Raw genomic sequence first — 15,215 nt, forward strand, 5'->3', positions numbered from 1 at the left:
GTGACGAATTTTTACTACCGGTACCACGCATAAGCGCACACTCCTTACAGCACATGTTACACTGATGAGACAGGAGCTGAATTCAGAAAACACAAACCTATAAATCAGCCCTTGCTTGTGTTAATACTAGATACACATGTGTAATGGCGGGGTTCTTGTCCACAGCAAAATAATAACATATAAAGCTTGGTTTAATGATTTATTGTTTAATTGTGAACAAAATGAACACAGAGCAAAAAGGCAGCGACTGGATGCACAGATATGAAAACAAAATGCGTCCGTTAATGCAGAAAACAGTACGTGTGGCTCAGCTTCAAAGTTTACTTTCATGACACATATCACAATGTGTCTATGGAGTTTGGTATGATTATGGCTGGCCGTTATCGTTAAACACTTGCCGAGGTGGCGGCGTCTCGCCCAGAGTGTTATGCGGTATTATGCACATGGCTTGGGATTCTTTGTTCCAAAAATGACATATTGCTGCTGCTTGATGAATCAGTTTTGTTAGCAACATTAACCAACGTAAATACGTCACACAAAAGTTGTGGATACGTAAAATGCCGTGATTCAGTGCGTATATACGCTGCGATACCTGTAGTATCAGAGGCAAAATCAATTGTTTGGGGGCAAGCCACGAGTAAAAAAGCAATCAAGTACACTATCTTTTTACTGTAATTATCACAGCGTATACGCAGTGAATGAAGCTATTGTTTTTATTTTCTAACGCATCTACAAAATCATCATTACATGCAGAGAAAGGACACTGCAGGCGAAAATGAAAACAAAACCATCTGTGGAACTTTTTCAGTCTAGAAAATGCTAACAGCTTGTTTCGTAGGATTTATTAATACAGTGAACCTATTGGCGCCAAAACAGAAAAATTTACGATTTGCCAATTTTATAGACAAAAATTTTGAGATATGTTGTAGCAAAACAATTAGCAACGATTAACAGAAACTTTACACATTCACGCATTTTGTCACACAAGTAATTGCTTCTCGAAATTCATATATTATAACGCGGATAATTCATAAATTAATTCATAAATGATTACCCATTTAATTATAGCTAAATTTACTCTAGATATGCACAATATTTTACAAAAACACTCGAGGTAGAATAGTTCTACAAACATTATGTGCTCTACAAGTAGGCCTACAAATGCCTGCTGTATGTTAACGGTATTGACTTCCCCCTTACTGTAAGTGAAAAGGCCTTGCAGCAACCTGCGGATGGTCGAGGCTTTCCGCCGGGCTCTGCCTGGTTTTCTCCCACCATAATGCTGGCCGCCGTCGTATAAGCTGAATATTCTTGAGTACAGAGTAAAATACCAATCAAATAAAAATAAATAAATAAATACCCCCCTACTATCATGTTAGCTGTAACTTCGCATCATGTTGATTTATGTTTGACTGGTGTTTGTACCATTACAACACTCGGGCTGTATGAGCACTTCTTTTATAGCAGCAAGCTTATGTAACTATATAGTCCGAAGACCATGGCTTAGGCTTCAACGCTCAGCGTTAAGAGCAATAAAACAGGACTGGTTTGCCCTGCGCCAGTATAATGTGACTGGGTGGTGTGTCGTGTCTGGTGTCTTCGGCATGATACTTCAGTGACGGCAGCACTTTCGTGGCATGGACTCGCTCTGTCATAGGAAGACACAGTGTATGTACACACAGCGAATGAATCTTCGTCGTCACAGTTAGCAGCACCTCTTTTCAAAGGCTACATCTAGGGCCTACTAAATTATTTCATAAGTCTACGCTGCTGAGCCTTCTACTGTTTCTTTGTGTATATATAGGCCTACAAGCTACATATACAGGTATGGCTTTTTACGAATCATGAAGATGACAAATAAAATTTTTTCACCTGACGTCAGACGCCAACACTTTGAACGCCGTTTTGACAGGATTCCCAGGTAATTCCCAGGTAATGTCCGTGTACCAAGTATCAAATCTCTACGAGTTTGGGTTAAGGCAAAAGCGCCAGTTAACAGTTCAGTTAACAATTCAGTGTGAATCACCAGACATCATGCCAAAAGTTTTAGCGCCGTTTTGTAGGGCTTGTCAAGTAGTGTTTGTGCACCAAGAATGAAATCTTTAGGTGTTTTGGTCAAGACGTAAACGCCAGTCAACATTTCAGTTAACAATTCAGTATGACGTCACGTGACGTCAGGGGTCAAATTTTTGGAGCCGTTTTGTAGGCTGTGCCAAGTAGTGTTTTTGTACTAAATAGAAAATATTCGACGTCTTCTAAATATTTACGATGTACGTATGTAATTTTTTAAAATATATATGATACTCCATTTTGCGGGTAATACTGCTCGAGGGTGCAACAAAGGATTCAGTTCTGGAGTCATTCTGTCCAAACATAAATGACAACATTTCTCAGTTATCTGGTTTATAAATGATGCACCTGCAACTTTTTCACCAACATAATTGTATCGGCTGTTCACCTGCATAACACATTCATAGTTAGACCCAGCCGCTTTTCCAATGTCTTCAATCTTTAGGTACCTCTTTATGCCGCCTATACCCGTCCACCATTTCCGTCAAGGTTATTACCAATGCGTATTATTGACAATAATATTGACCTTCTGTATGCGATATTGAAGCCCTAAATATTGATGTCAGTATTACTGAAGGAATCAAATCTCAAAAGTAGATTTTGATCGATGAGTGCATCATGCATTAACCAAAGAAAGAAGGATGAGATTTCCTTCTAAAGGTAATTGAAACATACTGTCAGCTACCCTTCCTATATGCGGGGCCTCCGTGGCTCAGTCGGTTAGCTGCGCTAGCGCAGCGTAATGGACCCAGGAGCCTCTCACCAATGCGGTCGCTGTGAGTTCAAGTCCAGTTCATGCTCGCTTCCTCTCCGGCCGTAAGTGGGAAGGTCTGCCAGCAACCTGCAGATGGTCGGGGGTTTCCCCCGGGCTCTGCCCGGTTTCCACCCACCATAATGCTGGCCGCCGTCGTATAAGTGAAATATTCTTGAGTGCGGCGTAAAACACCAAGCAAATAAATAAATACATAACCCTTCCTATATGAATGACCAAACCGGAAGATGACAGTAATGGAGACAAAAATAGTTTCATAATCTTCTGGCTTCCTGTGACCAAATTTTTTACGCTGGAGGTACCAATGTTTCGTCCAATTTTTCTGTCCTTTCTTTAGTCTTAAAAGTGCTATGGCAATGGCTAACCCTAACGATTCATTAATGGTTACGTTTGGTTTCAGATTAAATACTGATCCAGTGAGATTGAGAGTGACCCACAGATGAGCGAGTCTTTGGCGCCAATTTTTTTCACTACATGTACATCTTTAAAATGCTAATCTGATATTACTTCAGGTTATTTGTGAAAAACAGAGGATCTGGCTCTAAATTATATAAAGTTGTCTATTTAGTTAAACGCAGTTATAATTAAGAATCACTGAAATACTTATATCTGTTTTACTACGATATCGTGATTTTTATCTAGTCTGAAGTGTTCATTTAGGTACAGTAAATGTGATAGACTTAAAAATTTTGAAAGACTCGTTGTATACTTTGCATTTTCTGCAGTTTCCCTGGCACGTTGAAAGTGGCGGGGGCGGGGGGGGGGGATGCAATTTTTGTTGAAAAGAAATCGCACAACAATTAAATACTATCATTTCCTGGGGCATAAAAAGAGAGGATTTTCTTTTTCCGTTGCGTAAAACGCCTATACACATCTGAACAAGGAAAGAGTCATAAAATATTGTTCAAACCTCCAGATGAAAAGCATACAGCAGTATATGTGACTGTCCTCAACAGCATGAGTTATGCCAAAGACGACAGCTACGTGTATTTATCATACCACTGCATGTTAAGCAGCTTTATGTCTTCTGTCACTTTTACACACTTTCAAAAACTGAAGTATTGCATTAATATTTAAAGTGATTACCGTGATTACACTTTGAATGTGTGCTATGCATCACTTGTAGGTGTAATATGCAATAATTGTGTTACATGTAACATTTGGAGAGAAGTGTTCTGTGGAACACTTTGAATGTGTGGTCTCGAACACTTTATATGTTAATGTCACACTTCAGTTTTAAGAAGGCAGTATGAACATAAACCAAGCAAAACAAAACAAGAATCGTATGAAGCACAACCTTACAAAAGTTTCTTTTCAAGTCAACTGGTATCTATATGTAGATACATCAGTCACAAACCATAAAAGTGATACACAGTTTTTGGCAATACACTGTATTTATTATAGCCATAGCCAAGTGTGAAAACCAAATAAAAATGTGTAAAATGTTTTTCTCTTTGACAGCTTTTACACTCGCCTACATCCTGAAAGACAATCGCTGTTTGCAACTGTCTCACACGTCAAGTGCCAATCAAAAGCCAACTTGCCATCATCAGCATATATATCCAACTCGGCAAAGTCGAGTTGAGAAGTCTGCAATCGTGAACATCTGGTGGTCTCCTTCAGATCCCGTTTCAGCTGGGCACAAGCGCGTATAGATCATCGCATATGGATACTGTATCACATACAAAAATTAGTGAGAAATTTAAGTCCTCGGTAATTCATCCGTCAAACTCTTCTGAAAACTTTAACAAATCAAATTTTTATCAAATTTTTGACAAATTTTAACAAAGCTTTATTACTACATCTATATTTTGAGATGAACTATGAAATCTTATAAAAACATGAATGTATATTGTCCCCGAAAGGGTCACATCGGTACTCAAGTCACACAGAGAAAACCATTGCCCACTTAGTGTTCAGAAATCCCCGAAATGCATGCTAGGTTGATTTATATCCAGTGCCTGAGTTAAACTATTACCTTTCACATAGTCAGTGCTTATGTAACTGTAAGCAGGAAATAGTGGTATGATCAGATCAAGTCAGGAAGAAAATCTAATGACCCGTTTCTTCAGGGTGAGTTTTCATGTGATTTTGAAGATTATGTTTCCATTTAAAACAATCCCCACAGATGTCACATTTAAACTTCCTGTCCTCTCCGTGGGTGCGCAGATGGCTCTGCATGTTATGTTTCCTCTTGAACTTTTTCCCACACACTGGACATTCAAATGGCAAATCATTCGAGTGAACTTTCATATGATCCCTCAAACATGCCTGGCTCACTGCCTTTTTGCCACAAATATCACACTGAAATGAATGTGGCTTGTGATGAAATTTGATGTGATTAAGTAAATTTGCCCTTGAACCAAACTTTCTTCCACATGTTTCGCACTCAAACTTTTTCTCGCCATGCCTAAACATATGATTTCGCAGTTTTCCTTCCGCAGTAAAAGTCCTGCCACATACATGACAAATATATGCTCTTTTTGTATGTGATTTTCGTACGTGACATTTGACACGATCAACACTAAGAAAACATTTGTCACAATGAGGACATTTTTGGTCCTTCTTTCCTGTGTGTATTAGCTTATGGCTAACCATAGTGTTTCTATTCTCTGCGCCATAACCACAAATGTCACAGGTATAGGGGAATCCCCGAATATGAAAGTCAACATGCTTGAAGTAATTCGCCCATTTCAGTATCCAGCTGCAGTGGGGACATTTATTCTCAGGAACATGTTTCTCTGAATCAAACAGGTGCTGTTTAAGAGACTTTAGATGGCGAAACCTTTCACCACATGTTTCGCAGCCGTAGCCCCCATTATGAACCCAAATAGCGTGTCGTGCCCGACTTTCACTGTTTACGTGTGAAATGCCACAAATATGGCAAACAAATCTCAGGCCTTCCAATTCATGATCAGTAAAATGGACTTGGTCTGCCACTATTGTATCGCATATCTCACATTTAAATGGTTTCTCCACAGTTGTGCCATGGCTCTTTGACATATGCTTCAGCAAACTGTCTAAATCCCTGAATGCCCAACTGCACATGTCACATCTAACACGGAACACTGGCTCACCAGTCTCCTTACTACAGTTTGGGGGTCGGCTTTTCAGCTCTTTGTACTCCTCTGAGGTCAGAGTAGAGAGATACTTTGATCCTTTCATCATATGCTCACTACTTTCGTCCCATGGCACCTTGTACCGTTTCTTTTGCTCACAACGGAATGCAGTATCACTTTGTTTGCCCCTTGAAAGAGCAGATGTTGCAGTCCCTGTGATAGGTTCACTTGCAACCATGTTGGTGGAACTGTGTTCAAGAACATCCGTTACTCCTGAATCACATTCCTCGTTACTTTCAGGAGGAAGCGTGCTTTTGCCACTTTCAGCGGATGGCTCGTCTAAGCGAGCCCTTTTTGGTTGCATTCCAGTTCTGGAAAGGGCTGCTTTTTTTCGCTTTCTTGGTCTGCAAGGGTCACCATCATCACCATCATCACCATCGTCACCATCGTCTGTATCGTCTGTATCATCGGGTACATATCCATCTGAATCCAGTCCGTCTTCATCACAGTCTTCAGTCTCTTCTTCATCAGGCGTTTCCCTTAGGAACTGTGGTCTAGAACGCCGTTTCAGATGCCCACGTCCACTGGTTCTTCTGGCAATCTGCTCTTCTGTTACTGTTTTTTCGCTTTCAGACCGAGAAGTCTCCACGCTGAGGCTCTTAACACATGCCTGTGCAGATCTCAATTCATCTTTTTCAGGATGTGGAGACAATTCCTCTCGGGCAGCGCAGTCAGCCATTTGCAAATCCCTCTGGATTTTACGATCAAATCCATTCAGACTCTCTGTAAGCTCAGACTTCATCACAGTGGCGTCCTTATAATGTTGTTTAATCATATCTGATGACAACCTCTCAACTTTCACAACTAAATTCAAAGTTTCTTGTGAATTCCAATGTGCAACAGTGGATTTCCCATTGCAAGGTTCTGAAGTGTAACCCCCTAACATCAATTTTCTTTCACAACTTTCAAGCTCAAACCCCCTAACAGCCGTCTCTTCCTTGATGCAGATAGTTGGTGTACATTCAGTCGGAGACATTTCTGGAGATTTCCAGGAATCAGCGTCCAGATATTCCTGTTTGATATTCTCATCTGTCACCAAAGACGATTCTATGGTTGGTGCTGCGAATGCATCTGGAGATACATGCTCAGAGATGCACGATATATTGGGTTCAGTTCTGTGATCCAGGGGCTCCTGTTTCACGGATGGAAAAACTGTTCCTCTAGTGGTGTGAATATTCAGTGAATCCTGTAATTTCACTTCACCGGAGTTAGTTAATACCTGGCTGTATTCGGCCCGCATTACGTCAAAATCACAGACAGGAATCTCCATTTTGCAGGTGATACTGCTCGAGGGTGCAACAAAGGATTCAGTATTGGAGTCAATCTGTACAAACATCAATGACATTTCTCACAGTTTTCGGATTTATAAATAATACGCCTGCAAACTTTTCCCCAACACACCATTGTATAGGCTGTTCGCCTGCACACCACACTCACAGTTAGACCCAGACTGACATAGATTACAGAATTAACCAGATTTTGTCTTAACTTGCGTTACAGTACTATTCGGTTTTTTTCCTACAGTCGGTTAGCGCACTAGCGCAGCGTAATGACCCAGGAGTCTCTCACCAATGCGGTCGCTGTGAGTTCAAGTCCAGCTCATGCTGGCTTCCTCTCCGGCCGTAAGTGGGAAGGTCTGCAAGCAACCTGCGGATGGTCGTGGGTTTCCCCCTGGCTGTGCCCGGTTTCCACTCACCATAATGCTGGCCGCCGTCGTATAAGTGAAATATTCTTGAGTACGGCGTAAAACACCAATCAAATAAATAAATAAATAAATCTTCCAACATAATGCTGGCCGCTTTATATAAGTGAAATATTCTTGAGTACGACCTAAAACACCAATCAAATAAGTAAATATTAACCCGTTAAGTACCTAGAGCCGTGTGAAGTCGCCATGTCTTTCCGTCCCTCTGCTTTGTCTTATTCAAGAACACCAACAGACATCAGGTTTTGCTGAATTTCAGAATTTACTTAAACTGGTCATATTGTTCTGTTGTTCAATTTTTCGTCACCTACTCCGGCGATGATACTTCTGATTTTAATCTGATTTCATGGTGTGAAACATTATTGTGAAAGGAAAACCGGCAAAGCCATGGGGAAGGTCTTGGGAAGGTCTGCCAGCAACCTGCAGAGGAGAGGAGGCCAGCATGGAGACCACATTGGCTCAGAGGTCCCTGAATCATTGCGTCGCGCTGGCACACTGAGCACTTCGGCCACGGCGGCCCCCAGTTCTGATTTTAAAGCGAACGTATGTTGTATGAGCAAACATGAACTTGTATGCTAAAATACTGAAGTTTTCAAATAGCAGACCTGATAGAAAGAAGTGTGCTGTCGACGGATGTTCCGGTCGAATGACTACAAACCTTCCCATTGTCCGACGACATTTTCCCAAATGACTTGTGCTTCACAGGCCTAAATGATATGTCAATAAAGTAAGCTCCCAGTTCCCAGTTAACGGCTAACGGCTCAACACTCAGACGTGAGCTTAGCCGCCAGTTCCCGGTTCCTGTTTCGATATTTAAACCTGAATATCGAACTGGGAACTGGGAGCTAACTTCAAATATTTATTGTAATATTCTGTTCTTAATACTTCACTTAGAGGTACCAAACGTGGTACATGTACACTTAAGACATGCTGCATTTGATGGTACCAGTAGTTCCAAGTTACGACGCTAGGGGGCGCATATGCAGCTGAACACTGAGTCGGGAACCGGGTCTGTTCAGCTCTTATTATTGCACCTACATATACCAAACGTAAATTCGATATCGTTAGTCGGTCTACCAGCAACCTGCGGATGGTCGTGGGCTTCCCCCGGGCTCTGCCCGCTTTCCTCCCAGTATAATGCTGGCTGCAGTCGTATAAGTGAAATATTCTTGAGTACGACGTAAAACACCAATCAAATAAGTAAATAATATCGTTAGTCCACCAGTCTGGTGTGACCAACACTGCCTGCTGTCGTATTCCGGTCTATTGGTTGTGGGATATTCCAGTGTTGCTGTAATTTGTGGGGCCAGTGTTGGAGTGGACATCGCCTTACTGTTGAATCCTAGGCATTTGCAAAGGGCGAGGCAGCGAGTTAGCGATACAGCAAAGAAGCCAGGTGGAGAGCAGTTATCAATCACTTTAGTATCAGGCTGAGTGGCGGTGGAATTATTGTTTGCATTCATTTGTAAGGAATCTGAAATTTAATCTATCATTTATTTCTTTACTCAGTTTGTTGCTTAACACTGTACTCAATAATATTTTACTTATACACCGACAACTAGCATTACGGTGGAAGGAAATCGGACAGAGCCAGAAAGCCTACGATCACCCCCAAGTTGCTGCCAGGCCTTCCCGTGTACGATCAGGGTGGAAGCCGGTCAGAGCTGGACTTGAACTCACAGGAAACGCATTGGAAAGACTCTTTGGTCATTACGCTGCTCTAGCGCCCTAACCCGCGTGACCACAGAAATTTGAGTGACAAAATTATTTACGCATTTCGCCTTTATACGGTCCTGTTGTTTTGCCGTAATGGTGTAACTGCGTTGTGCTATACAGCATTATTGTATTTGTAGAACCTGTGACAAGTATATAAATCTTTAACGACACCTTTGTCAGTTCAACGCTAATATATTGGTTTTATCGGGTTTATCTTCTGTAAGCGTGCATGTACATAAAGCCTTACCTCGGAGTAATGAATGGTGTATGGTCAAATCTTACATTTGACTGAGAGCAAGGAGACGTCTTTGAGCTGTCACTGCCATGTTGTTTTATGGTTTCATCGCTGTGTCTCCTTTGTAGTCTGTTAGCCTGCAAACAATAAGGCAAGTCCGTGTTACAAATACTTCAATCCGCAAAGCCCTAATGTTATCAAGCCATTTGTCTCTAGTAATTTTATTCACAACGTCACGTGACTTATAAAGAGAATAACATTTACTTTGTTTGTTTGAGCGTTGCCTTTGGCCACACTTAAATGCCCATCGAATGGTACATCCAATAAATGATAAAAGAACTCATTTATGTAAAAACTATTGGAAACCTATGGTGGACCATTTGCACTATTAAAAGCTTTCAACGTTTTCTTGTAACTTACACCTATTCACAGACATTCTCGGTAACATGATTTGCCATAATACCCTCTCGCCTCTCTTCAATATACCCTTCCCCCCTTTCCAGCTGCGATGAACTCCCCCTAGAGCTGCCTTTCCCACTCCTATTTTGCAGTGGCATCCTCAGGTCCCGTAGGTTACCAGATATCAGCTCCGGATACTAGTGTTATAAAAAAAAAAAAATACACGTTTAGTATGTTGGTCGTCAGTTTTTTGGTGTAATACTTTACATAGTGGTAATTTCATTAAAAGAAAAAACACATGTATACAACATATATCTTAAATAAAATAGCCGTACAAACTGTGTGGAATTCTTCTTTTTTTTTTTTAGATTTTTAAAGTTTTTGTAAGAGAGAGAGGCAGTTTTAAACATCGTCATTTAACTCAAAATCCATCAATATGAGGCACACTGAAAGACCAGCCATGTTGTAGGCTTGTCCACTGAAAAGCCTCCCTTCCTCCTTTTGAATATCCATGGTGATGTCACTCTGCTTAAGGTTTTGATCCCACCATATGATTAACGTGCATTTCCAGTCTCATCTAAATGTGTACATATATCGTGATAATCGTGAATTTTAAGAACTGTAAAAGCCAACTCTAAAAAGGAAGAGTTTGTGATGTACTGGTGGGCCACACCATGTCAACACGCCTGGCTGTAAGCTGCCAAAATGTGTTTGGAATACCATGCCCTGAAGAGTTACTTGACAAAGCTAAACTATGTAATCTGTTAAAATGGCGGCCTAAAAGGGACTTCTACGCCTTTGATGTTTAACTGCTAAATACTCAAATAACAAGAACTGCTGAAAAAATTTAGACATTTTCTTTAACCTTAACAATACCCCTTTCATTTAAGGTATTGGTTGTATATAAATGTGTTCTATTCTTTTACTGTGCACTAGCAGCTTTTAGCATTTCTATAGTTTAGTTTGCATCTAAATAGCATTGCTAAGTTTAATAGCCTTTTCCAATGTATCTGCCAATTAGCATTTCAAGAGCAGTGTAACTACCAGCAAACCACAGATGGCAAAATCGTCCGAACGCTATTTATACCCAATATATATATACCAAGGTACTTGACTTCAATGCCTGGGACTTCAAGCCCTAATTTTTAAATAACAGGACATAAAACACGAAAAAAATAGTCCAATCTCAACCACATGACGTTTGTTTGAAAACTGGTACATTAGGCTTTACACTGGTGTATGACTCGGCAAACATGCCTTCTCTTGGCTACACGAGTGAGTGACTGCTTCGGGTTTAACGTCGTACTTAACAATTTTCAGTCATATGACGACGAAGGAATCCTTAGAGTGCATGTAATGTGCCTCCTTGTTGCAGGATGGATTTCCACCGCTCTTTAATCTAGGGCTGCTTCACTGAGGAGCCTAACCGCAGGCAAGTAAGGTGCCCCGCCCAAACCCCTTCATGCTGAACGTCATGCGAGGAAGTTACAACTTCCTCTTATAAGGTCTTAGGTGTGACTCGGCCCAGGGTTGACCCTGGATCTACCGCTCCCGATGCGGATGCTCTGCCAACTGTGCTATCGTGGCCGGTTTTGGCTACACAAATCCTGAAAGCGTTGAATCCCTTTTTCATAGCTGGCTTCCACATACGTCTAGCGATATTGTAGCAGCTCTGAATAGGGAATATACTGTCCTTTCAACAAATCCACAGAGTCTGCCTCTTTAATAGTTAGCTGCTACACAGTGATATTCTATTAGCCCTTAATGGTGAATTTATTGTTTTCTCAACCAATCCACAAAGCTGGCCTCCTTGATAGTTAGCTTCTACATATATAATTATACTAATAATAATAAAATTTTTATTTATCGAAGGTAGCTCGGAACATTTACAATGAAACTGTTCTTCCCCAAGGAATTCACAGAGAAAAGAAATACATAGGAAACATGTACTCCATCATCCAATAAAAAAATACACCGATATATATAAAACAAGATAAAGCACTTTGCAGTTTGAAAAGTGAGGCTATGTACATTGATGTATACAAAAAGCAACAACACAAACAACAGTGCTGTCCATGCAACTGTCTCAACCAGCAGGAGAAGTAAGGTAGTGGGTGACGGCCCATTACCGATACTTGCCTACCTCCTGCTGGCTGGAACTTGGTTTGTTCTCTGTACAGTGCTCCAAGTCATGATTAACAGCATGGATTAAATAATATTCTCAAAATATACCACAAGATGTAAACTACTGGTACCAATAGGTGCGGTATGTCTCAAAGTGTACATGTACCACGTTTGGTACCCCTAGTGCCATATTAAGAGCTGTACAGACCCAGATCCCTGTTCAATGTTCATCAGCACGTCCGCCCCCAGCGCCATAATTTTGAACTACTGGTACCATTAGGTGTGGTATGTCTCAAACATTACCAAAAATATTTGAAGTTAGCTCCCAGTTCACAGTTTGATATTCAGCTTTCAATATCGAACCAGAAACTGATATCTGGGAGCTAAGTTCATATCAGAAAGTCGATCGTTAACTGGGAACTGAGATCTAACTTCACTGACGTCTATATGATTAGATTAACTCAACACATGATGGCAGCACCCATGACAAAACTCTCCCCTCCCACATAACAATATATACTGGAGTCATGCACACTTGTTCGCGATCGAGTTATCTGCAAGGATGCCTCGACCCATAAGGTATCAGTCCATGAGTACTAATTTTTGAACAACCTGTATGGTTAGGTTTCTTGAACCCTATAAAATCAAAAAGTATCGTAAATAAATCGTTTGGAAAAACAGAAAATGTAACATTTAAGCGGCTTACACTCCTCTAAGTTTAAACTTTCTTCACAAAGGCACTGAGAAAATCTTTAACTGCGTTGTTGTTGTAAGCGCACACCTGTTGACTGTCCACAGAACAAGTCTTTGTCCAGGTCTGTATAAATACTACATATCATCGTATAATACCAGTCAACATACCTTGAACACAAGATGTGCTTGTATAGTTCTCCCTACCTCTGGTACATGGAACAAGGAGTGAAGAGTCACGTAAGAATAACTGCCAACAACCAATTCAAGTACGGTACGTTGATTTGCAGGTTTGGTGCTGGAGTAACGCCATGAAGACAAAGATCCCAGTCAACCTGTTCTCCAGTCACTGTTCCAGTGAAGTCACCCGTTCCGATTCAGCTGTTAGATTGTCTGTTCTGAAAAGGTCCGTACGTCTTATTCCAGATCGTGCAACATACGTGAATTTAGCAGGTCGTTCTAACAATGCTACAGCGCATTTGCGCGCGAAAATTGGACTCCCTGTTGTTTTTGACTCGATGTCACGTGTCGAACTGGTTCTCTGGGAACTAAGTGCTGCATTGCATTACAGTCATGTTTTATGGGAGGTGCATTACAAATCCCCCACCCCTCTCTCCCTCCCACTTCTTCAACCCTTAACACCCATGGCACTCACCTGTCATCCTCACCCCCACTCTTCTCAATCTCCCTACACCCCACTGAGAAGTTAGCCCTCATGTTTTCTTCCTGTACAGCTCCTCTCCTCCACCCGAGTCCAACCCACGTCCAATATATGTCTTAAAAGTTAGTACCGGTAGCCTAAATAAGAAACTGCGTACAGATTTTTAAAATTCCAACCAGTTTTGCTAATTCTTCACTTCTTCAGGTATCTCGGTACAGTTATTAAGCAAAACTGTACAGTTCACTGCAGTTAAGCTTTACTTTCAATAATTCCTCAACCTTCTCGCATACGGTATGAAAGAGCAGCTGAAGAGCAAATGAAATTGCAATTTATGCATATTTTTACTTTGATTTTGGAAAACTATATATAGGCCTACATTGGTTGGTTTAGCCAGTCTCGGTGTATCACAAAAAGGTAGGCCTATAATTTTATCAGTCTACACATAAGAGAAACCAAGAGAACCCAATGCGAAAATATTAAAATGATACGAAGGATACCCAATACAACAGAGCTAACACCACAGTTCAAAAAGGATTTAAGATGTGTAACTATTTTACCCCATAAATGAAAATTTCTCCAAAACAAAATCTTTCCATAAACTTTTCCTGTAGTGACATGATAATATCCCTTAAGAATCAGGCAGAGATGATGTCAAGTAAGGCAGATATGATGTCAAGTAAGGCAGATATGATGTCAAGTAAGGCAGGTATGATGTCAAGTAAGGCAGATATGATATGAAGGAAGGCAGTTATGCTGGAATGATGTTAAGTGTGTTCGAAAGTATGACATTGTTTGTGCGATAGGTCACCCCTAGTGTTCCTGTATAACATCACACCATGCAAAATCGAATTGACAAACTTTTCGTTTCCTCAATTATTATTCTTCAAAACTACTAACAGTTGTTTTAATACATGGGATTTTTCTAAAAGATACATTAAAGAAATTTAAACCATCTCTCTTCTTATCATTTAATTTTGCTTTTAATACACACAAGCCTTGACATTGAAGTAGTCCTTTAATACTGTCAACATGCTTGCAAACATGTGAAAAGGTTGAAGAATTACAGTATTCACCTGAAAGATCTTCCAGCCATAGAGCTATATATGGACCAAGTATATACCTCCATGTTCCCGCATACGGCCGGATGGGAAGCCAGCATGTTAGGATTGCATGAACCTTTAGAATTTGAATACCGGTAGTGTTGGGTCAGTCATGGTTTTTGGTGGCCATTCACTATGTATATTTCTATTCTTTAAAATAGAACAAACAGTTAATAGCTTTTCTTTCTATTTATACAAGGTGAGGGTTGGAGATATCAACACAGGAAATTGTGTGGGGCAGGGTGATTTATGGTCTACATTTAAAGGAGGTGGAGCCCAGAGGTACCCATCTCACATCTGCAGTTTGTATTAGCTGGCAGTCATTTTCACAGCTCATACTATGTAGGATTAGACATTGGCAATCAAGTTGTATGGGAGCTACAGCCCAGAGGAATGAATGAACGCTTGGGATTTTACATAGTACTTAACAGTTTTAATGGCCCAGAGGAACCCATATCACATCTTATGTACTGGCACTGGCAGTCAGGTTATGTGATAGGTAGGGCCCAGTGGATCCCATCTCACATCTTACTTACTGGCACTGGCCGTCAGCTTACGTGATAGGTAGGGCCCAGAGGAACTCATTTCACATCTTATGTACTTGCACTGACAGTCAGGTTATGT

At 40.8% G+C, this 15,215-nt stretch overlaps 1 protein-coding gene across 1 annotated transcript; it reads right to left on the reverse strand.

Moving 5' to 3' along the window:
• Positions 1-4,298: 4,298 nt before the first annotated feature.
• Positions 4,299-13,441, reverse strand: LOC135470795 (zinc finger protein 728-like). Its single transcript, XM_064749838.1, has 5 exons — positions 13,002-13,441; positions 10,038-10,213; positions 9,630-9,754; positions 4,821-7,285; positions 4,299-4,514 (listed from the first exon to the last, which is right to left on the reverse strand). Exon 4 carries the CDS (start codon positions 7,229-7,231, stop codon positions 4,895-4,897), a length of 2,337 nt encoding a protein of 778 aa, XP_064605908.1. The 5' UTR covers positions 7,232-7,285; positions 9,630-9,754; positions 10,038-10,213; positions 13,002-13,441; the 3' UTR covers positions 4,299-4,514; positions 4,821-4,894.
• Positions 13,442-15,215: the final 1,774 nt, after the last annotated feature.

Source organism: Liolophura sinensis, chromosome 7 (assembly GCF_032854445.1).
Source record: "Liolophura sinensis isolate JHLJ2023 chromosome 7, CUHK_Ljap_v2, whole genome shotgun sequence".
Classification (NCBI taxonomy): domain Eukaryota; kingdom Metazoa; phylum Mollusca; class Polyplacophora; order Chitonida; family Chitonidae; genus Liolophura; species Liolophura sinensis.